This window comes from Lutra lutra, chromosome 7, assembly GCF_902655055.1.
Source record: "Lutra lutra chromosome 7, mLutLut1.2, whole genome shotgun sequence".
Taxonomy (NCBI): domain Eukaryota; kingdom Metazoa; phylum Chordata; class Mammalia; order Carnivora; family Mustelidae; genus Lutra; species Lutra lutra.
The window spans coordinates 98,500,458-98,523,385 of NC_062284.1; the positions used below are offsets into that span (position 1 = coordinate 98,500,458).

The 22,928-nt window shown below is 34.2% G+C and overlaps 1 protein-coding gene across 3 annotated transcripts in view; it reads right to left on the minus strand.

The window, feature by feature from the left end:
- SOS2 (SOS Ras/Rho guanine nucleotide exchange factor 2) overlaps positions 1 to 22,928 on the minus strand; it is a 79,738-nt gene that overhangs the window by 30,212 nt on the left and 26,598 nt on the right. For 2 of the 3 annotated variants that reach the window (XM_047736525.1, XM_047736527.1), the window contains exons 6-12: positions 21,088 to 21,231; positions 18,125 to 18,235; positions 14,487 to 14,585; positions 4,005 to 4,132; positions 2,828 to 3,483; positions 2,361 to 2,442; positions 1,570 to 1,692 (exon numbers count right to left, since the gene is read on the minus strand). In XM_047736525.1, coding sequence (XP_047592481.1) covers positions 1,570 to 1,692; positions 2,361 to 2,442; positions 2,828 to 3,483; positions 4,005 to 4,132; positions 14,487 to 14,585; positions 18,125 to 18,235; positions 21,088 to 21,231 — 1,343 coding nt within the window. The remainder of the gene's footprint in view (positions 1 to 1,569; positions 1,693 to 2,360; positions 2,443 to 2,827; positions 3,484 to 4,004; positions 4,133 to 14,486; positions 14,586 to 18,124; positions 18,236 to 21,087; positions 21,232 to 22,928) is intronic. The other variant, XM_047736526.1, reaches the window with a different exon arrangement.

Here is a 22,928-nt window from a genome sequence, read left to right on the forward strand (position 1 = left end):
TAAGGGCCAATGTAACACTCGGTCTTTAATTTGTATTTAATTAAAACCTAAGCACTTCAATGATGTAAAACGGGTCTTTGGATTAATTTATTGTTTTAAAATTATACTTTAGGGGTGCCTGGGTGGCTCAGTCGGTTAAGCGTCTAACTCCTGATTTCAGCTCAGGTCATGATCTCAGGATCCTGGGATCAAGCCAGTGTCGGGCTCCACGCCCAACACAGAGTCTGCTTATCTCCCTCTCCCTCTCCATCTTCCCCCATGTGCGCATGCATTCTTTCTAAAATAAATAAATAAATCTTTTAAAAAAAAGTTTAATCTGAGTGTGGGGGAGTACAAATTCACTGTAACTAGTACAAAAAAGTTACTCCTTTATTGCTGAGGGGTAAATAAGATCATCTCCCTTTTTTAATTAAAAAGGTTTTTTTAAAAAATACCATCTTGGGGCGCCTGGGTGGCTCAGTGGGTTAAGCCGCTGCCTTCAGCTCAGGTCATGATCTCAGGGTCCTGGGATCGAGCCCCGCATCGGGCTCTCTGCTCAGCAGGGAGCCTGCTTCCTCCTCTCTCTCTGACTGCCTCTCTGCCTGCTTGTGATCTCTCTCTATCAAATAAATAAATAAAAATCTAAAAAAAAAATACCATCTTATACAAAGAATGACACGTTAAAATTTTGGCTGAGACACATACAGCTGTAAGCGCTATCATTCCACCAAAACTGCATTTATTTGTGGCAATTATCCTGAAAAATAAGTAACAAGCTCAGTTCTAAAGCTGCAATTTATTAGTTAACAAAAATCAAGGCACTTTCATATTTGCAAAGAAAAAATTTAGATCATGTATAATTAGGGACTGTAAAGAAGACTAATCAAAGGAGCCTCCAATTTTCACCACTCACTGTAAGAAAAAAACAACACTAACTTAAGAAACCAGACAGATACAGGTTTGAATCCTGTCCTGCTGCTCACTCCGTATAACCTATTTCAAATTACTTTATCTTGCTAAGTTTCAATTTCCTCAGCTATAAAGTAGTAACTCCTGCCAGGATGGAAGAAAATTGATAAAATACTTAGGCATACAGTTAGTACCTAACAACTAGCAGCTGCTATTATCAAATACATTTTTAGAAATTACTGATTTTTTTTAGATGAATGAGTAAAAGCCTATATATTTTGGGAGAGAACAGTAGGGAAAGAGCTAAAATTCCATAAATATTATAAACTATGAAAAAGCCCAGGATTACTAGATGATCACAAAGGGGTAGGGATGGGCAAGGTTGAGAGCAGGCACACTCACATGAAATTTTACAATTTTTACTTAATAGGTATCCTGGTCTGTAAGCACAATGTGTCACATGCCAGAGGTATCTGATGCAAATAACACAGTATCATTTTAATAATTAAATTTCTTCAGGACATTTAAGAGTAATTTCACATTGAAATTTGGAAGTTTAATTTAACTACTATGAAGTCTAACAACAATACCTCTATCTGCATTAAGAGATAAGAACTTATATGTGTTAACTATATAATGAAAATTGAATGGTACATAAAATATGTAATATTTAGGCCAAACCTAAGTTGTACTGGTTGGACATATTCCTTGCGAAACCTTTTAAGGTCTGCACTGACTGGCTGTTCGCCTTTCTCTATGGCCAATTTATCTGCTTCAGTAGGTTCTGGCTCTGGAATTTCAAATCTAAGAAGAAAAGAAGGAAAGTCAGAGAAATTTTTTGTTGTTCATACACAAATGAAAAGAATTTCAAATACAACAGAAAAATTATTTTAATTAAGCAACCTTCCTTCCTACCATCTATGTGAAAAGTTACTGATAAACTTCTTTTAAAGTGTTACATACTGGGCGCCTGGGTGGCTCAGTGGGTTAAGTGTCTGCCTTCAGCTTGGGTCATGATCACAGGCTCCTGGGATCGAGTCCTGCATTGGGCTCCCTCCTCAGCAGGAACTCTGCTTCTCCCTCTCTCTCTCTAGCCCTCCCCCTGCTTGTGCTCTCGCTCTCAAATAAATAAAATCTTCTAAAAAAATTTTAAAAATAAAGTGACAAGTTAAAAAGTCTATTTTAAGGAAATACTGTTTTACTGAACAAAAAAACATTAAAATACATACTTAAAATTGGGTCTTCTTGATTACCACTATAAACATTGCTAAAACCAGAAGAGACCTCTGTTATAAACAGAGATTTTAATGAGCACGTTGTTTGAAGAGAACAGTAATACTACTAATTTAATGTCAAATAAATTATGTTCAAAAACAAGTTGAGCACATGCTAGGTACCCACCACTTTGCAAGGAACAAAAGAGTTAACGTTTTATGAAATGTTAATGTAAGTAAAATAAATGTTTTTCTTACCGTTCAATCAGTAAGCTTAGCAATTCCTGTGGTTTACAAAATGAACGGTATGTAGTAAGAAAAGTACGAACAAAATTGGGATCTGAAAAGACAGGGTATAAAACAGTTTGTATGTTCAATTCAGTTTCATTAATCCAAAGTAGCATATTTTGGAGGCCTTCCTTTTTCTTTTTTCTTGTTCCTCCCACCATGGTCTTTCTGTACTCATGGTATTTCTTAATAAATGAGGATTGTTTTCTGATTCAAGACTCATAAAATTTTTGTGAATATCTAATAATTAATGAAGTCAACATATTATATCTTAGGGATATTTAATTAGTTATTTACTCCTTTTGATTCTGTAGAATTCTTTTTATATTTCAGAGAAAATCCATTTTTTTCCATTCCTCAAGCATTTTTGAACATCCCCGAAAAGCTTTACATTCTCAGCCCCCAGTAGGTAAGCACTTGTAATGAGTTTCACATACCTGCATACATATGATATGTTAACCTTTCAATTAATTTCACTACAGTTCCTCCTTTAATAATGGGGATTCCACTTCTACTTTGCAGGTTGTCTTCAAAAACAATGTTTTCCTCAGAGTCTTTTACCACAAAACGATACACATCAGGACTTGGTAATCTCAATGGCTGCTCATTTTCTTCTTTCAGTAACACTGAATCTAGCATTCGATCTAGTGTACTACGATAGTGAAGAGAAATAAGTGCGGCCATCCAATTATTTTTCTCTTCAGCAGACTTAGCAGCAAATATTATGCTGTTTTCTTCTTTGGACACCAACTCAAAAGCATTTTTGTACTCACAAGTATCGTCTTTATCACATATTTGTATTTTCCTCATGACAAATTTTTCTTTTAATCTGTACTCTGCACTACTATAACCTGGAAGGCGTGACTGACTATGATTGGGCTTACAGCTAATCATTAAGCCATCAAAGAGAAAAATATGTCGTTCATGTTTAGCACCAATTCGTGTCAAGGGACCTTCCATAATGAATTCATTACAACATTGTCCAATATCTTTGCCTTCCCATCCATCTATGTTTTTCTGAATTTCATTCATTTTTTTAATAGCCAGATGCTTGCTTCTTAACTGACGATTATAAAAAGGGCAAACAGGATCCCTAAAAAGAAAAAAAAAATTAAGATAAATTTAGCTTTTTCAATGGCTAAGCAACCCAAATTTCTTTAATTGTAAAACTACCTCGGATCAAGTGATAAAACCACTAAATAACCAAACACCAGATTTTGCACACAGCATTTACTTTCTTCTACTATCTTTGCCACAACTGATACATGCCTCAGCTACAGTACTGTGAAAGAGAGGTACCAGACTCTGTATTTCATTTCAAATGTCATACGAACTAAAATTACCAAGAATCCTAAATTTCTGCGTAATATATAAATATTAGATTTATCTTTTAAAATTTTATTACATATATCTTAACAATAAGACAATACTGATTTTCCAAAACTTAAAGACCAAACGAGAAATGTAGGAGTATAACTTTCAAGAATGTAAGTATCACTACAAATAACACTTCTTTAGAAAATGAAGCATCAAAAAAAAAAAGAAAAGAAAATGAGGCATCAACTATAAATGAAATATGTATAAGCATTCATATTTTCAACAGTATGGAATTACCCAGGTCGGCGTCTAGGTGAATACTGCTTGTAAATTCGGTCCATACTACCTTGGAGATTCATAAGAGCAGTAATAGCTTGGTTCAAACATTCTCTGTCTTCCTGATCTTCACTACATGCTTTCAATTGCTAAGAAAAACAAACAAAAATTAAACCTGCATTGCTCAATCCTCTCCCTTTCTTGTAGAGGAAACAGCAACAACTATTATAAACTCTAAATGAATTTTAAATATACTTAATAAAACCAGTTATAATTTATTTAATTAGGTATACCTGATCTCTCAAAACCATATGTAAATATAATACAGATATAAAGCACTATTACCATAGCAATCAGAAAAAAAAGCAACTGTGAAAACCGTTTGGACATATTCCAGATACACAAAAATAGTTTAAAATACGAAAAACATGAACCTCACAAGTTGCTTTTTCTTAATAACTACAAATGAGATAAACATACAAATTATTTCATATTCTCTAATGATTAAGTTCTTAAGTTTCAGAAATGCCTAAAAGCTTGTCTATCTTTGCTATACAATATAATCAAGTATGCCAACGTTAGCACCTCAATCCATCATCAACTTTTCTGCAAACAGCATCTATGAGATTCAACTGGTACTTTTTTACAACATAAAATTCAACCATTGTAGTAAATATCAAGAAACCATGAAAGTTAATATTCTATCTCATTAACCCTTAGAAATAAGGCTTATAAATTATATTATTAGTTCTAACAACTCTGGTTCTACTAGATATCCAAAAATTTCTCTTTTCTCTCACTCTCAAAGTGGAAGAAAATTTACCTTAGGATAAATAATTCAGATTGGATGATGCTCCAGTGTTTCAATTTGACAGGAGAAGTAAAAGTGGAGAATTATATAGATATCATATACAGATTATATAGATACAAAATATATTTATGCAAGAATATGGAAAACTTATAATCTTCTTTCTGAATATTTTTTCCTTCTAAAAATTGTTAAAATTTTAAATCTATTTTATGATTTTAAACTACCTTACAGAAATTTTGTGATAAATTTTTCTTATATTCCAAGAACAGTCTGAAAACCATTCAGCAATGATACCCTTTCCTCAGCATGGAATTGAATAAATACTGTTTGAGTTCTAGGTCCATTACCTTTTTTTTTTTTTTTAAGGTTATTTATTTTTTAGTAATCTCTACAGCCAACATGGAGCTCAATCTCACCATTCCAAGATCAAGAGTTGCATATTCTTCTGACTAAGCCAGTCAAGCTCCCCTAGGTCCATTACTTTTCATGCATATGTCCTAGAAATTATTCTCTAGAGCACAGAGCCATCTGCTTTTTTTTTGAGATAAATGTAGAAGTCTTACTATCACAAGATCAGCAATTTAATAATTTAAATGACTATCATTAGAAGTAAAATTTAATCTCTAGATTAAGAAATAAAAAATTGAAAGGATGAAGGGAAATAGGCAAAATACCAAAAGAAGTTTGGAAAAGGATGAGTGCTTGGTCATTCTGACTTTATTCACCTTCAAAGGTGAAAATTTGACTCATAATTTTTTTTTCACTTATTTTACTGCCTTTTTTTACTGCTTTAAAGATTTCTTACAAAACAAATTCTTCTCAGCTCTATTCTAAAATATTTCCTTAGTAAATATGGATATTGATGATACAAAATGCTTCTAGGGTTTGTTTGTTTGTTTTTTTTTTTAACTGCTTTTGTTGATACAAATTTCAAACTATCTCTCATAGTAAGATTCTACCAAAATGAGAACTGCTTTTATTTTTTTGTTTTTTTTTTTAAGAGAGAGAGTGAGGGTGCCTGGGTGGCTCCATCAGTTAAGAGATAGTGTGTGTGAAAGAGAGAGAGAATGCATGAGAGTGGGTGTGAATGGAAGAGGGAGACAGAGAATCTTAAGCAGTTTCCATGCCCGGTGTGGAGCCTGACAAGGGGCTTGATCTCACAGCCTTGAGATCATAACCTGAGCCAACATCAGGAGTCAATTCTTAACCAACTGAGCCACCCAGGCACTCCAAGAGCTTCTTTTTTATTTAGGTGTTTGAGGATACTAAATTTCTATAGTCTATTTGGTCTTAAGGCTGTTTAAACTCTTACACACAAACGGCCATGTCATTTCTAAATATCCATGTGATAGTTAAAGGTTGCCAAGGAATGAGGAAAAAAAGGATATTTCAGGATATTTAAATAGGGTTTCCTAGTGATCAAAGTAGGTAAAGCAGTGGCTCTGCCATAATCTTAGTCTACTAATTTGCTTAACATTTCCTGAATTTTAATAAACATCAGATAAATAAATATCCAAGTTAACCGTCTATAGACATTTGAAAGAATGTATTCTAAACATCTTGTATTGACATAGAAATGACCATACTGAACTACTGGCAAACAAGCCATGCTTTCACATCCCTATCGTTTTCCACATATCTGTCTCTGGCCTTCCTTATTTCCCTGGCCAATTAGCCTCTGTGACAGCTCAAACACCTCCTCTCTCTGAAACTCTTCCTTTTTCTTCCCACTTAAAAATTTTTTCTTTTGAAATATCAAATTTATATAAAAGTTATGAAAATACAAATAATTCCTGTATACCACAAGTCACCAACTTTAAACATTTTGCTACGTACGCTTCATTAGTCCATGCATTGAGTATATGTGCACCATTTTTTCCCCTGAACTATTTGAGAGTAGTTTGTGATGCTGTCCCCTTTCAGTTCTTTGCTGAGGAAAGCGAACCACTGCTACAAAATTCTGAGATTATTTCTGGAATATGAGGAAAACGCAAGTGATACACAAATTACTCTCAAATAGTATCATTCCCCTTCACTCCTTTAATATGTCAGCAGGGCATCTTAGAGCAAAGATACTCTTTCATGGTACAGTGATCAACTTCAAGAGATTTAATACTGATGTTCTATTATCTAATTTTTTGCATATCCAATTTTGTCAAATGTCCCAATAATGTCCTTTAGAGTAATTTCCCCTCCAACACAGGAACAGTCATGTTTTCACCAGCTTTCTTTTTTCAGTTTTATTAAGATATAATTGACATACAGCACTACATAAATTTACGGTGCACAACATAAAGATCTGATTGATATAGGTTGTGATTTATTGTCTCTTTTAATCTGCAATGGTTCCTCAGCATTTGTCTTTCATTGCTCTCCAAAATAAATAACATACACACATACACACACCAGAACAGCAGGATAAATCCCAATATACCCAACACCCATATTTAATTTTTTCTTACTTCCCTAGACAGGGTTAGTTACTCATGCCTCAGTGATTCCACAGTACTATACTTCTTAGACAATTGTTACATTTATTTACTGCAATTATCTAATATTCATCTTCTTCACTATGCCATGAACTCCTTAAAGTCTGGCATAGGTTTTACTCATTTTTAGTATAGTACCTGCACGGTAGGTACCCAAAAGTAATTAGAATGAACGACTGTTGTATAAATATTCATAATTTTCTTAAGTGTTTAGACAAATAACAATAAACATTTATTGATATTTTACTCTGTGCAAGTTCTTTTAAGCATTACCTTAATCTTAGTTACAACTCTGTAAGATAGGTACTATTATACATATTACAGATGAAGAAACCAAAGCACAGAAAGGTTAGGTGGTTCACCCAAGATGAACAGCAGTCTATATTCAAACCCATGGACTCTATGGCCCATGTTTTTTGCCACACATTATACTGCTTCTCTGCAATGGCACCAGACACAACTATGCAAAATACTGGTCTATGCCTAAATCTGGTGATTGAGTCAAAGGGGACCCCTTCAACATTAAAACAAACTGGATAATTACACTATTTAAGAAATGAACTTGGTGAGCTTAGCAAAGAAGTCAAAGACAATAAATGCCCTTTCAACAACACCTAAACTAAGCAATAAGGTGGAAGCAATCTTTCGTTAGGTGCAGTATCTTATGAACTTGACTGAAGAATACATTCCTTGCTTACTGATCATTATTCTACTTAGCTGTCTATTAAGTATATCCTCCCCAAGATTTTACACTTTGTGTAAGTATTTTCATAACTCTATTAAGACTTCTTGAAACACTTAATAATGCTTCTCTTGAATTCCTATAAAATGCTCTATCTACTGTGGATGTCTATATGCCTAAAGGTAAACTATAGTACATTATAAATTTGTTTCTAAATCATTATACTAGGGAGTGCAGTCTTGATGTGATATAATACATGTGATCAATTGTTTTTTTTGTAACAATAAAGTTCTCTCTACATTTTCATAAAAACAGTGTTTTAGTAAATTTGGTAGGAAATTCAACTCATTATAGCCTATTACTTGGGGTGCCTGGGTGGCTCAGTGGTTAGGTGTCTGCCTTTGGCTTGGGTCATGGTCCCAGCGTCCTGGGATCAAGCCCCATATCAGGCCCCTTGCTCTGAGGGGAACCTGCTTCTCCCTCTCAGCTCCTCCATGCTTATGTTCTCTCCCTCGCTCTCTGTTATAAATAAATAAAATCTTTAAAAAAAAAAACTATCACTTTTATATGTGTTTTTTAAAAAAATCATTATTATTCCTTAGGACATCCTTGAATGATGTGTCAGCACTGAAAGAGTATTTATTATGTAGCCAAATATTTCTTATAGTCTTTTCCAATAGCCAGAACATTAATTTCAATAGAGATTATCTCAAGCTTTTTTTTTTTTTAAGATTTTATTTATTTATTTGAGAGAGAGAGAGAGAGAGTGAGAGACAGCGAGAGGGGAATACAAGCAGGGGGAGTGGGAGAGGGAGAAGCAGGCTTCCCGCTGAGCCGGAGCCTGACGTGGGGCTCAATCTCAGGACCATGGGATCACGACCCAAGCCAAAGGCAGATGCTTAACAACTGAGTCACCAGGCACCCCAATTTTTTTTTAATCTATTTATTTATGTGAGAGAAAGAGAGAGCGAGCAGGGGGGAGGGACAGAGGGAGAGAGAGAGAGAAGCCCAAGCAGACACCCCACTGGATATCTTCTCTTGAGAGGAGAATTTCTATTCCTTCCATGACAAAATTTCCAAGGAGTGACGAGAGAATTAAAGAGTATTACTTGAGGGGCAACTGGACAGCTTGGTCAGTTAAGCAACAGACTCTTGGTTTCAGCTCAGGTCATGATCTCAGGGTTCTGGAATCAAGCCGGGGAGGGGGGAGGCCCTAACACTCAGTGGGGAGTTGGCTTCGGATTCTTTCCTTCTGCCTCGCCCACCACACACACTCTCTCTCAAATAATAAATAAATAAATCTTAAAAAAGAAAAAAATAATGTTAATTGGCCCTGAATACGTCAATTCTGAACTGAGACCAGATATGTTCTTACCAACTGAAGGATTGAGGAAATGTTGGAATATAAGAAGTATATTATAAAGTCACTTACAAATCAGGAAATGAATTGGTTTTTTCTTGTTCCTCTTACATAAGGATTAAATATACCTCAAGAAAAAAATCTTTAATTTATCTGAGGAAAAAAAACATAAAATGAATGTACTTTGTGATCAACTTCAGAAGGATTAAATTTGAGGGGCACAGTAGGTTGAGCACCTGACTCTTGGTTTCAGCTCAGGTTATGATCTCACAGTAGTGAGATGGAGCCCCTAGTTGGGCTCTGTGCACTCAGCGCAGAATCTGCTTGGGTTTCTTTCTCCCTCTGCCTCTATCCCTCCATGCTCTCTCTTGTTCTCTAAAATAAATAAGTCTTCTTTTAAAAAGGATTGAATTTGAAAAAAAAAAAAGAAACATATTATCCATAAGATGAACTTTAAAACTGCTATGAATAACAACCCAACAATGTACTATAAGATAATTTCAAGTAAACAACAGGTAATACAGTATAATTTCTCATTATGTAGTTATTTTTCTATCTTGTTTATCATAAATTCTGGTTCTGGGAAATAAAACTTGAATAATATTTAAATGCTATGTCCACAGATAAATCTTCTTGGCATATGACTCAAACAAATAATTCAGATTGAAACAGGCTTAAAACTGCTCCAGGAGGGACGCCTGGGTGGCTCAGTTGGTTAAGCGGCTGCCTTCAGCTCAGGTCATGATCCCAGCGTCCTGGGATCGAGTCCCACATCGGGCTCCTTGCTCAGCGGGGAGCCTGCTTCTCCCTCTGCCTCTGCCTACCACTCTGCCTGCCTGTGCTCATGCTCGCTCCCTCTCTCTCTCTCTAACAAATAAATAAATAAAATCTTAAAAAAAAAAAAAAAAACCTGGCGATTCGCTGACCTGTACCCCTGGGGATAAAAATATATGTTTATAAAAAATAAAATTTAAAAAAAAAAAAAACTGCTCCAGGATTATACTTTCTATTCCCTAAGGAATGTGACAGTCTTAAGTTACACTGGTACAGCCTTCTTTCTTATGATTCTCATCCAAAGTAAGCTTAACATGAAATAAAATTTCTTTTGGATGAGTACTTAAGCCAAACAATATCACAAAAGGCAATCTACAGAAATTGAAGAAAATATTGCAACTGGTACATATAATAAAGTATTAATATCTAGACTATATAAAGAACTCCTACAACACAACAACAAAAACACAAACAACCCCCCAAATAGCACAGGGCTTATTTTTCCCAGGAACTTACACAAATGATTAACAAGCATATGAAAAGATGCTCACCATCACTAATCATTAGAGAAATGCAAATCAAAACCACAATGAAATACCACCTCACATCCAGCAGGACGGCTACTAACAAAACCCAAAGATATAGAAAATATCAAGTGTTGATGAGGATGTAGAGAAACTGGAATGCTTGTGCATTGCTGGTAGAGATGTCAAATGGTATAGTGCTATGGAATAAAGTATGGTGTTTCCTCAAAAAATTAAAAATAGAATTACCATCTGATTCAGCAATTCCATTTCTATCCAACAGAACTGAAAGCAGGCTCTTGAGGAGATATTTGTATACCCACAGCAACATAATTTAGAATACCCAGGAAGTAGAAGCAATCCAAATGTCAAGTCATACTGGCTGCATAACAATATATCTAACACTACTGAAGAGTGGGGCTAAAATCGCTAAGAGGTGAAGTTTCATGTTATGTGTATTTTACAATTACAAATTAATGTTTTAAAAGACCAAGAGTATCACTGTAAGGACAAATTTAAGAGCAGAAAATAGCTTCTCATCCTCCCATGTAATAATCTGTTTAGCTTGTGTCTAGAATTAGTTCTTATTCCAGTGTTTTTCAAACTGCATGTCATAATCCATTAGGGGATCACAATCCTTTTTAAAAGAAAGAAAGGGAATAGAATAGAAACCGCAGATACTGCAGGAAATAGTAGCATTTCATGAAAGTTTTTCTTTCATTTATATATGAGTGTGTGTGTATATATGGACACACACAGCACGAAGTTAAATGCCTTTCTTACTAAGGATTAGCCCACTATATAACATAAGGACTGATTCCCAAGGACAATAAATGCTAACAATTGGACCACATTCTAGAATATTTAGACCTTTCTGATCTCACTAATTGAGTTTTATGCTTACTGAGAACCAGTAATATATGTTTCCAAATATGTTTATGCAAGTTGTGCTTATCATGTAATTATATAATTTAATTACTCATTATATAAGTCAAAAAATAAGAGTATAAAAGGAGTTATTTATAGGGGCACCTGGGTGGCTCAGTCGGTTACACAACCGACTGATTTCAGCTCACGTCATGCATGATCTCAGGGTCATGAGACTGAGCTCCGTGTTCAATTCCGCCCTCAGAGTGGAGTCTACTTGAGATTCTCTCTCCTCCCTCCTTCTGCCTCAAAGTCTGTTCCAGCTCTTTCTAAAATAAATAAAATAAAATCTCTTTTTGTTTTTAAAGAAGATATTTATATGAAAACTCAAGTCATTTTAAAGGCAAGCTCCATTAAAAAGGTATAAGGAAGATACTATGAAAGATTTGGAAGAATTATAAGAACCTAGGTTTCTGCACTCAAGCTGTTTTTACAAACATCTCCAAATTCATGTACCATCTAAAAAGAAATGGAGGGACGCCTGGGTGGCTCAGTTGGTTAAGCCGCTGCCTTCGGCTCAGGTCATGATCCCAGCGTCCTGGGATCGAGTCCCACATCGGGCTCCTTGCTTGGTGGGGAGCCTGCTTCTCCCTCTGCCTCTGTTGCCACTCTGCCTGCCTGTTCTCTCTCTCTCTCTCTGGCAAATAAATAAATAAAATCTTTAAAAAAAAAAAGAAATGGAAAACAGAAATCACAGAAGATAATTTTTGTGATGTATGTAAGAAAGATTCATGTTCAAAGAAAAGATTTTACAAGTCAACATATTAGCACATAAATACATATAAATGTTGATCTATAGGGGTTTTGTGGTTATTTAAATAAAATGTGTATAATATTTTTAATGATTTTTTTAAGATTTATTTCTTTATTTGAGAGAGAGTGCATGTGAGGTGGGTGAGGGGCAGAGGGAGAGCGAATGCTCAGGCAGACTCCACACAGTGCAGAGCCCAATATGGGGCTCGAAATCAAGAGTGGCTGCTTAACTGAGTGAGCCACCCAGACATCCTGATTCTTTATTTTAATTAGATGACCAACTCTACTAGTCCCAATTACAATGGTTAAGAGAAGATGGAGTCTAGTGATTAACTGGTAGCAAAGTAGCTAAGGCCTCAGGATGAGTTAGGCCATCACGGTTAATGCCCTGATCTCAGATGCAGACATAGTAGCTGTAAGATCAACCTTAAAGATTTTAAAAGCCAATCATCCAGACAGGGTTAAAAAATAAGCTTCAATTATAAAATTAAACCAGAATTTTAAAATGTTGACAAATATCTGAAGGTAGTTTTAAGTCTAATGATAGGACTTCCAATTAGACATGAACACTATCCAAAAACTTTTAGAAATCCAAACATACATCTAGGGCAGCCCATTTATTATTCATATGAAGCCTGCAATCATTTTTATGAGTTCTTTATGGATTCATGAGTTCCCATAGAGATATTCAGAATCAAGTTGTTCATCTACTTGTGCTCAAAAGCTAGTGAGCTTCAGCATCACATATTATAGGTAATAAGACTTAATAAAAGAATTCTTGAGATAGCTATTCATTAGAAATCACCAAATGAGGGATACCTGGGTGGTACAGTGGGTTAAGCCTCTGCCTTCGGCTTGGATCATGATCTCAGGGTCCTAGGATCAAGCCCCACATTGGGCTCTCTGCTCGGCAGGGAGCCTGCTTCCCCCTCTCCCTCTGCCTGCCTCTCTGCCTACTTGTGATCTCTCTTTGTGTGTCAAATAAATAAAATCTTAAAAAAAAAAATCACCACTGAAAAAAATAAAAAAAAATTAAAAAAAAAAATCACCAAATGAATTCCTTGCCTAAGTGCCTACAGGATACAGAGTTACTCTGGCTTTAACATTATTACTAATGAGTTAGATGGAAAAAATCTGAACAGGTTGTCTAAACCAACAACTTGGTACTCTAAAGGAGAAATACAAAATACACAGGCAGAAGGCTATCTAGCTTCTAAAAAGTAATTTTAAAAGTTGCAGAAGAAAATTTTACTGAATAAGATATTTTGAAATTATGGGGCACCTGAATGGCTCAGTAGGTTAAGCATCCAACTCTTGATTTTGGCTAAGGTCATGATCTCAGCGTCGTGGGACTGAGCCCCACGTTGCAGTCTATGCTCAGCACGGAGTCTGCTTATCCCTCTCCCTCGGCTCCTCCCCGCCCTTGCACTTGCTCTCTTTCTCTCAAGTAAATAAATAATATCTTTAATAAATAAATAAATAAATACATAAATACATATATAAAAAGAGTTCAAGTTTTAACATAATTTTTTGTTAGCTATTGCTTTTGTTAGGGCCTTAGCTAAGAGAGGAAGAATACTATACTGCATGGTTAAAAAAAAAAAAGTCAACTTTAAAAGTGCTTTTCTTAATAAGTTAAAACAAGATGGAAATTTAGACCAATGTTATGCATAGAAGTTATCAATTACTTCCATTAGAGTTAAATCTTACTCCAAAAAGTAGTAAGAAAGGAGTCTATGTTAGTACTTTGAAATTCTGTATTATGAAATGACAGATAAAGGCATATTTTCCCCTTCCTACCCTTGGTAATGATATGAAAACAAAAAATATAGGCTCTCCTCCATGGAAAAGAAGGTAGATATTTAAGATACTTTATTTTTAATGAATAAAAAGTATTAAAAATAATATGACCAGATCAAAAACTAGTTCTTGGGGTACCTGGGTGGCTCAGTCAATTAACATCTGCCTTCTGCTCAGGTCATGACCCCAGGGTCCTCGGATTGAGCCCTACACTGGGATCCCTGTTCCTCCGGAGCCTTCTTCTCCCTCTGCCTCTGCCCTCCCCTTTGCTCATGCTTAGTTTCTCTCTCTCAAATAGATAAAATCTTTAAAAAAAAAAAACAACCCTTGTTCTTAAGTCTCATAAATGCAAGTACTTTTGGCTCAGGAAGGCTTCACCTTACCTTTAATAATTCAAAATAGTGCCAACAATGATAAACAGGCACCAGCATAAGGCGTGGAAGGACATAACGAACTGCCTCTTTAAAACCATCAGCAATGGACTGCAAAGCAAAAAGATACAACTGTATATCTCTGGTATCAAGAATATATAAAAGCAATGCCTAACAGAAATGCCTTATAAAAATACAAGATACAGACTTAACCAAAACTATAACAGAAAGCATGTTCTACATGGAAATTAAAGTGCTATAAAATGAAGGGTTTTTTCCTCCTTTAAGTTATTAGATAGATACATACATTTCTTCATCTCTTAATACAGCAAAAATAACTTTCACAGCAGTCCTATACAACTTTTCTTCAAAAGCTTTTGCTTCCCCATACCCTGAAAAAATTTTGAAAGCTATGCACTCTCTTGTATATTTGAAATGTTTTAAGTTTAAGTGGTTATGAAGGATGTATTTTTTGGGATATTGTATATCATAGATGTGACTTAAATATGTTTCACAAATGATTAAATAAACTTCAGATTTAGCTTATTTTATGAAAAATACTTGTCATATATCTACATTGACAAAGCCAATCTTCACTGTCAAAATAAAGAGCTAGATCAGATAATTTCTGTACAAAGTCTTACTTCTTTCTTATGGTCAAACATACATTCTGTTAATGTCACAGTTCGAAGTACAGGAAGCATCTGGAAGAATCTCTAACTGCTTCTAACACCGTATCCCCAGTATGAGAACTTCACAAGCCTCCCCTCTCCTTTATTCTAATGTCCAATGAGTGATGACGTACTTTTTAAAATAATTAATATTAACTCTTGTAAATGATCTCACTTCTTAATTCCTAGATATGGCAAGATATAGTTTGATATGACATGACATTTTAGCTACTACAAGTTTTTATTTTTAACACAATTACCCTATCTCCTGCTTTTAAAAATCCTTTTGCTTTGTACTCAATGAACTCTCCTACAAGAGCAAAAGGTTTTTGTTCCCCCTGGCTGGGACCCTGCAGATTTTTATACCTTGGATCAACACATAATGGGAAATTCAATATGGCAAGGCATAATGCCTTAAGAGAAGTTGAAAAAGAGAATACAAAAACACAAACAAGGTAGCAGCCAGGCTATAAACGGATTCCCTTATGACTGTCTGTGCCCTTATATCACCTGAAAAATCTTAGTGTACAACTAGGGGTAGGTATACCCCAGTTCTGAAAACTAATTATCTGTAAATAAATGATTTTCTAAAATTTGAGGGATTTAAAAGTTACTCATGTTGATTTTAAATGTCATCAGGTTGACTTATTTAAACGGTTATTTCTCCTCATCAGATAAATAGAGACAACAGCAATATATGTGGAAAGAATCTCATATGTTACTTCTTAAAAGTATCCTCACAGGCAAACACTCCCATAATTCTCATGAATTGTTAACTGAAGTTAAATTATAATTTGTTCAACAGACCTATTACAATTATATGCTTAGTCAACTTATTCTCCTAAAGATTAATTTCTTTCATCATATAATGAAAGATAGTGATGTGACTCACCCAATTTATTTTTATATATTTTATATATAATGCTTTACCTGGAACCAAGATGAAACTTTAAAATTAAGTCTATATGATCAGCTATTTTGTTAATTGGCACTGAAATGGCTACTAAAGTGAATCCTAAAGTGCTAATGCAATGTATACTTATAGTGAAGAACTATAAATAAAACAAGTTAATGAGTATTTTAATATACGCCAAATGTGCTTAGTGTACTCCCACTTGATTTTCACAAAAACCGTAACAGATATACATTATCATCATGTCAAAATTAGCAAACTAAGTCTCAGAGGTTAAGTGACTTGCTCAGGATACCACAATTATTGATTGGCCCAAAGGCAGAAGTTCTGACTCCTAAACTAATATTCTTAGAGTACACTACATATTTCTGAAGAAGTTTTTTGTTTTTATGTTTTTTTTAATGAAGCATTACCTTCTTCACCTTACCCTGAATAGATCTTTGTAAAGTTAATACAGTACAAGTGAGTTTGGCATGAAAAGGGATTTTATTTAAGTCTTTAAATTTCACTGTATATCTGGAGCCACAATTAAATAATTGAGTCCAAAAACATTCAAATCCCACAGTAAGAATTCCTAATAAAATAGGAATGAAACAAATGTTGTGAGTACTTTTAATGATTATGCAAAGATCTTACAGGTATACTGTCCCATTTAACTAACACTTACTTTATGGTTTATATGAATATATAGGATTTAGCTTAAGAAAATTATTTCTTCATTGAAGTAAGTTTTGAAAATTAGGTTAATTTTATTCCAAGTTGACAAGTTACTGAATACAGTAGAAGACAATAATGGGAATTTACAGTAAAGAAGGCAGGGAGAAGATTTTAAGTTCAGTTTTGAACACGTTATATTTGAAATACTTGTGGGATATCCAAGTGAGTTAGTTCAAAGGGAACCTGGTTATATGAAAGTGTATACACACACACACAGTGCTCATAAGAGTGTTACGGCTTGAAAATACAAATAGGAAGTCATCAGCATACAGACAGCAGCTAAAACAGAATGTACAGATAAAGTCACTCAAAGAGTGCAGCAGGGCAGAAAAGGAGGGGCTGATAAGTGAAGCTCAAAAACATCGGCAATTATGGAGACTAAGAAGAAATTAAAGAAGATCAAAATTAGGAGGAAGTATCATGGGAGCCAAAAGGACAAGGAGGGAACAAACAAATAGTACAGGCATAAATAGGAAATCAAAATATCCACTGGAAATCAAAATATCCAAACAATGGCAATTAAGCTCATTTTCAAGGGCAGCTTTTAGTGTTCTATCCTGATCAGAATACAGATAGTAGCAGTTTGATAATGAAGGGTAAAAAGTAATATGAAGATAATTGGCTAAAAATGAAAAAAATGAAAGGGGCAATGGCTAGAGCGAGGAAAGTTTTGTTTATTTATTTGCTGGTTTTAGGACAATAAAGAGCATATTTACATGCTAAGGGAAGAGAGCTAGTCTACACATGCAGAATGTTTCTACAGCAGTTAAAAAGTCAAGGATGTATGCCAGTGTAACTAACCTTTGCTAGCGGTTGAAAGGGTAAAAATGTAATTCTGTCTCTCCACTTCCTTTCATTTTATCTAACTGCATTACTGAATCAATTAACTTGTATAGTCCCCATTAATATCTCCTTTAAATTACAGGCCTGGTAGAGAAGTCAGTATGGGTATTACATGAGGATATTCTCCAGTCTTTATGATTTCTGTTCCTGCTCCTGTAGGAAATAAGATCCTGAAAGAGCTCTGCATATTAATTTCTATATCCCAGATCTAGAATGTGCCAGATTCTTGTAGTCAATCAGTATGTGTAATAATATTCTATAGAAGATTTCTACATTTAGGACAGACTGAAAGAACTTGAAACAAAAAAACAGAAGACAATCTAAAACAAGCTTACAATGAATAGATTTTGAAGGACTGGTGAATTAGTTCTTTACGTGCTTTATGAAAGGATTCCAGAACTTACAAATGTTGAAGAATAAGATGGTGAGTTATTTCTTTGGTTGCTTTATAAAAACAAACAAACAAACAAAAAAAAACACAAAACAAACATTCAATTTAAGTTTACCTGAAAGTGTAGAGCCACTGCAGGTCTGGCCATCAACTTACTGAAATGTTCATTAAATTTTGGAGAAAGAATGTCCTGTGATAATGTTTCATAAGGATCAAATGCTTGCTCCTATTTTTTTTAAAAAAGGAGAATGTGTTAGGTTTAAAAGAACATCTTTTCTACTAATATGGCAAGTTATCTAATAGTAAATTTTTATTCAAGTTCTCAACTAGGTTTCAAAACTTTCTGGGGACAAACAATAACTAGGAAATTTTCTAAAATGTATGTAATGATCTTGAATGATACACGATCTTAAAACCGGTCACTGAATTTGCGGCCATAAGTTATCAAATTAAATGCTTTATTATATATAAGCTATTAAATATAAGCTATTATATATATAATTTATATTATATATATTATATTAATATATATTAATATATATATTAATATAATATTAATATATATTAATATATATATTATATTAATATATATAATATAAATTATATATATAATATAAAGCTATTATATATAAACTATTAAAATGCTTATCCACATTTACTTCCAGTAAATGGAGAGTATTTATTAGTAAAACAAGGTTGGGATTTGAAATTTCAGTTAGGCTTACCTAGGTTAAAGTGAGTTTACACCTAAGACACTCTCCAAGGAAACAAAACCTGGTACTACTATTTTATCCACTCTACACTTTTCAAAATTAGAAAAAGAAAGCAAAGACTAATATATAGTAAAATAACAAGACAGAAATTGTCCATATTTGTAAATGTTTGTATTTCAATAGGTTTCTATTACTTGACAATAATCAATATTCCCAGTGTTTAGTTATAACTAAGAGACTTGTTTCATTTTTGTATTTTAAAGCGAATACTTCTCTACTATCAGTTTAATTGTCTCTAAAATGATGTAATAAAAGTGATCTATACTTTCAAGAAAATATAGGCAAAGATTGTAACATTAGAAAATCTTTTACATGAAAACTAAAGAAAGCACTTTTATTGTTGTTGTTGCCATTTTCCAACAGCAATAAAAATGGCCGATGAATATACAAAGATATTCAACATTAGTTTTAAAAAATAAAAGCTTCCCCCCCCTCATTAGACTAGCAAAAATGAACAGAATAACAACTAGAGTTGTGGGAGAAAGAGCAGTATCTATTAGAGCTTATTTGGAAGTAAATTTGATAAAATGTTTTGAAGTTCTAAAAATATCCTCTCTTTAATACTACAATTCCACTTCTAGCAATACATCCTAAAATAATTATTAGACTATGAAGACAGTATAAATATATTTGTTGTAATATTGTTTACAATAACAAAAAATGGAAACAACCTAAATATTCATTTGTTAATAGTAAGGAGTTAAAATATGTTATGGTGTCTCCATATAACATGGTACTGATTCAGACTTAAAAAACAGTGTGAGGGGGTGGGTGAAATAGGTGAAGGGAATTAGAGGTACAAACCTCTATTGAGTAAATCACAGGGATGAAAAGTACAGCATAGGTAATATAGTCAACAACACTGATAATGTTGTATGGTGACAGAAGATAACTATACATTTGGCAATGAACACTGTGTAAAGTACAGAACTGTTGAATTTCTATGTTACACACCTGAAACTAATGTAACATTGTATGTCAACTAAACTTCAACTGATATAATAAAAAACAAACAAACATGTGGAAGTCTTTTTATTAACATGGAAAATGGAAAATGTTCATGATATATTAAGAATAGGAGATGGGTGCCTGGGTGGCTCAGCAGGTTAAGCCTCCTGCCTTTGGCTTAGGTCATGGTCTCAAGGGTCCTGGGATCAAGCCCCAAGTCAGGCTTTCTGCTCAGAGCGGAGCTTGCTTCCCCTTCTCTCTCTGCCTGTCTCTCTGCCTACTAGTGCTCTCTCTCTCTGTCAAATAAATAAATAAAATCTTTAGGGGAAAAAAAAAAACAGGAAAAAATAGTAACAGTCTGTTTTTGTAAATACACGGGTTTGTATCTATATATAGAAAAATATTTTTAAGGATTAAATAATATATGTTGTATGGGGTGCCTGGGTGGCTCAGTGGGTTAAAGCCTCTGCCTTTGGCTCAGGTCATGATCTCGGGGTCCTGGGATCAAGCCCCACATCGGGCTCTCTGTTCGGTGGGGAGTCTGCTTCCCCCTCTCTCTCTGCCTGCCTCTCTGCCTGCTTGTGATCTCTCTCTGTGTGTCAGAAAATAAATAAAATCTTTAAAAATAATAATTTATGTTGTAAAGATAAGTTATCTCTGGGTGTTGCGAAATTGAGTGACTTTCATCTTATACTTGCCTCTATTTTTCTGAATATTTTTTTTTTAATTTTATTTATTTATTTGACAGACAGAGATCACAAGCAGGCAGAGAGGCAGGCAGAGAGAGAGGAGGAAGCAGGTTCCCTGCTGAGCAGAGAGCCCGACGTGGGACTCGATCCCAGGACCCTGAGATCATGACCTGAGCCGAAAGCAGCGGCTTAACCCACTGAGCCACCCAGGCGCCCCTTTTCTGAATATTTTTACAATGAGCTATATTATTTTTATAATCATCACTTAAAAGACAAAATGATTTTCACCTTGGGAAAAAATTAAAATATAAACCTCCTTTTCAAGTTTTGGAAATTAAGACCAAAATCTACAAAAGCTAAACAGCTACGGTCAAAAGAATCTATTTTCTTTCACCTTAAATGCATGTGCCATTAAAAAAAGTCCTAAATGTTACTACCCAACCAACTTTCGCTATAAATATTATCATAAATATACTATAATACACTATAAAATAAATGTCACTAAAAATATAGACAATATAATTTCAATTTGCTACTGGTTCAATCTTAAGTATTGTTTTATAGCAGTCAGGAACATCCTCTAATTTTCACAGAGAATATCTTACTAAATTTTTTAATACACTATCTAGAATTCCAATGAGAATTACAAAATAGTTTGGTAAACTTACTTCTGCCAAATCTTCAAAACAGCTTCCAGCTAACGGATGAGGACTGCTTTCATCAGTCATTTCAACTGTGTCTTCAATCAAACCTAAAAGTTTCACAGTTAATTCATGTATATCTGAAATGTTACTGAAAATCCTGTCAATATCCTGAAAAAAAGAGAAGTTAAGACATGTGAGGTTGAAATAGTTTAACAATTACTAAATATAAGTAATATAATATATAGGGTGCATTTTCATCCAACTGCATACTAATATATTCCAAGGCATATATTCTATAACAAAGCATAAGTCCATCATGAATATAAAAGCAAAATTTAAAAAACTTTCTGGATTACACACAGTAAATTTACTGGGAAATACAGATTGCAGATAGTTTTGTTCAACAATTCTAGAATCTCCTATAGTGAATAAATCTAAGCAACTCTTTATATAGAGAATCCTAGCATTTGAGTATTTTAAAATTGGCTAAAAGGATAAAAACCTTGATCAAGGTCTTACAGAGCTAGTTAACAAAAGCTGGGTTCAAAATGAAGACATGACTCCTAATCCAAATACAATCGAGTTTCATAATTTGTGACCTGTCTCCTAAATTTGGGGACAAATTAAGACTTAATTCAAACTTCCATGTGTGAATTACATCTGAATTAAGAAAAGTTAAGTCTTCTGGACACAGACCAATATGACTAATTATGCAGATTATGGTCAACTATCATCACTCTTCTATCTTGTAATGGAAACATTACATGCTATGGAACATGACAGACCTGAGCATGGATCTTGGCCCCACACCTGTTAGATGAATGACTCTGGAGTAGGTCACTTACTGTGTTTCAGGCACTATTATAATTACTTGGCATGTAATCTCCTAACAGCCTTATTAGATAGGCACTATGATCATCCTCATTTTTACAAATGAGGAAACCAGCTCAGAGCAGTTAAGTAATTTGCTCAAGGTCACACAGCTGATCTATTACATTCATTCATAAGGTTCCTAGTAGGATTAAATGATTTTAATTGATTAAATGATTTTTAGATGATTTCTACAAACTGCTCTTGGCATATATTAGGTTCTCCATAACCGTGAGTGTCTTGAAGACAAAGGGGTAGGGCCTAAAAGAGTAAATTAAGATTGGTTTTAAGTCACTCATTGCTTTATCAAATATTTGCTGAGTACTATGCTCTGATCTCAGATGGTCTTTACCTCAAAAGTTTATAGTATTTTGAGACTAAAAAATACAGTAGAAAAAAATACAGTAAATATAGTGACTCCATATCTAAATGCTAACAAAAGCTAAAAAAGATACAATATAAAGAGAAAAAAGGAATTCCCTCTTTCTCTTAACCCTTCAGTATCATGACAGAAATTTTCTGCCAAATCAGCACTATCAATTAGAAGAGATCCCATAAAATTAATTCCTGAGGAATGAAAACTAATGGGGCAAAGAAGATAAAATAAGCTACCAGTATCTGCTAGGTATTTATTTTTAGAACCAGATATACTGTGGTATAAAAGAACTCGAACTCAAGATCAACCTCTGTAACTAACCTACCAAGTCAGAATCATTTTGTGTCAGTTTCCTCATCTCAGTGAGGTAGAGATATTAATACCTGTCTTATCCATCTCAGAGGAGTGTTATAAGGGTCACATAAAACAGACAGTACTTTGAAAATGACAAAATGCAACTACTTAAAGCAGTGTGTCCAGTGGGAGCTGCTACGAAACATTAAACTAAACATAAGCACCAAAAAAAAAAAAAAAAAGCAGCAGCAAACTAAAAAACCTTACATTATCACTGAAACTCATGCTTTGGAAAAGACTCAAAGAGGCTAAATCACTTCCTAAT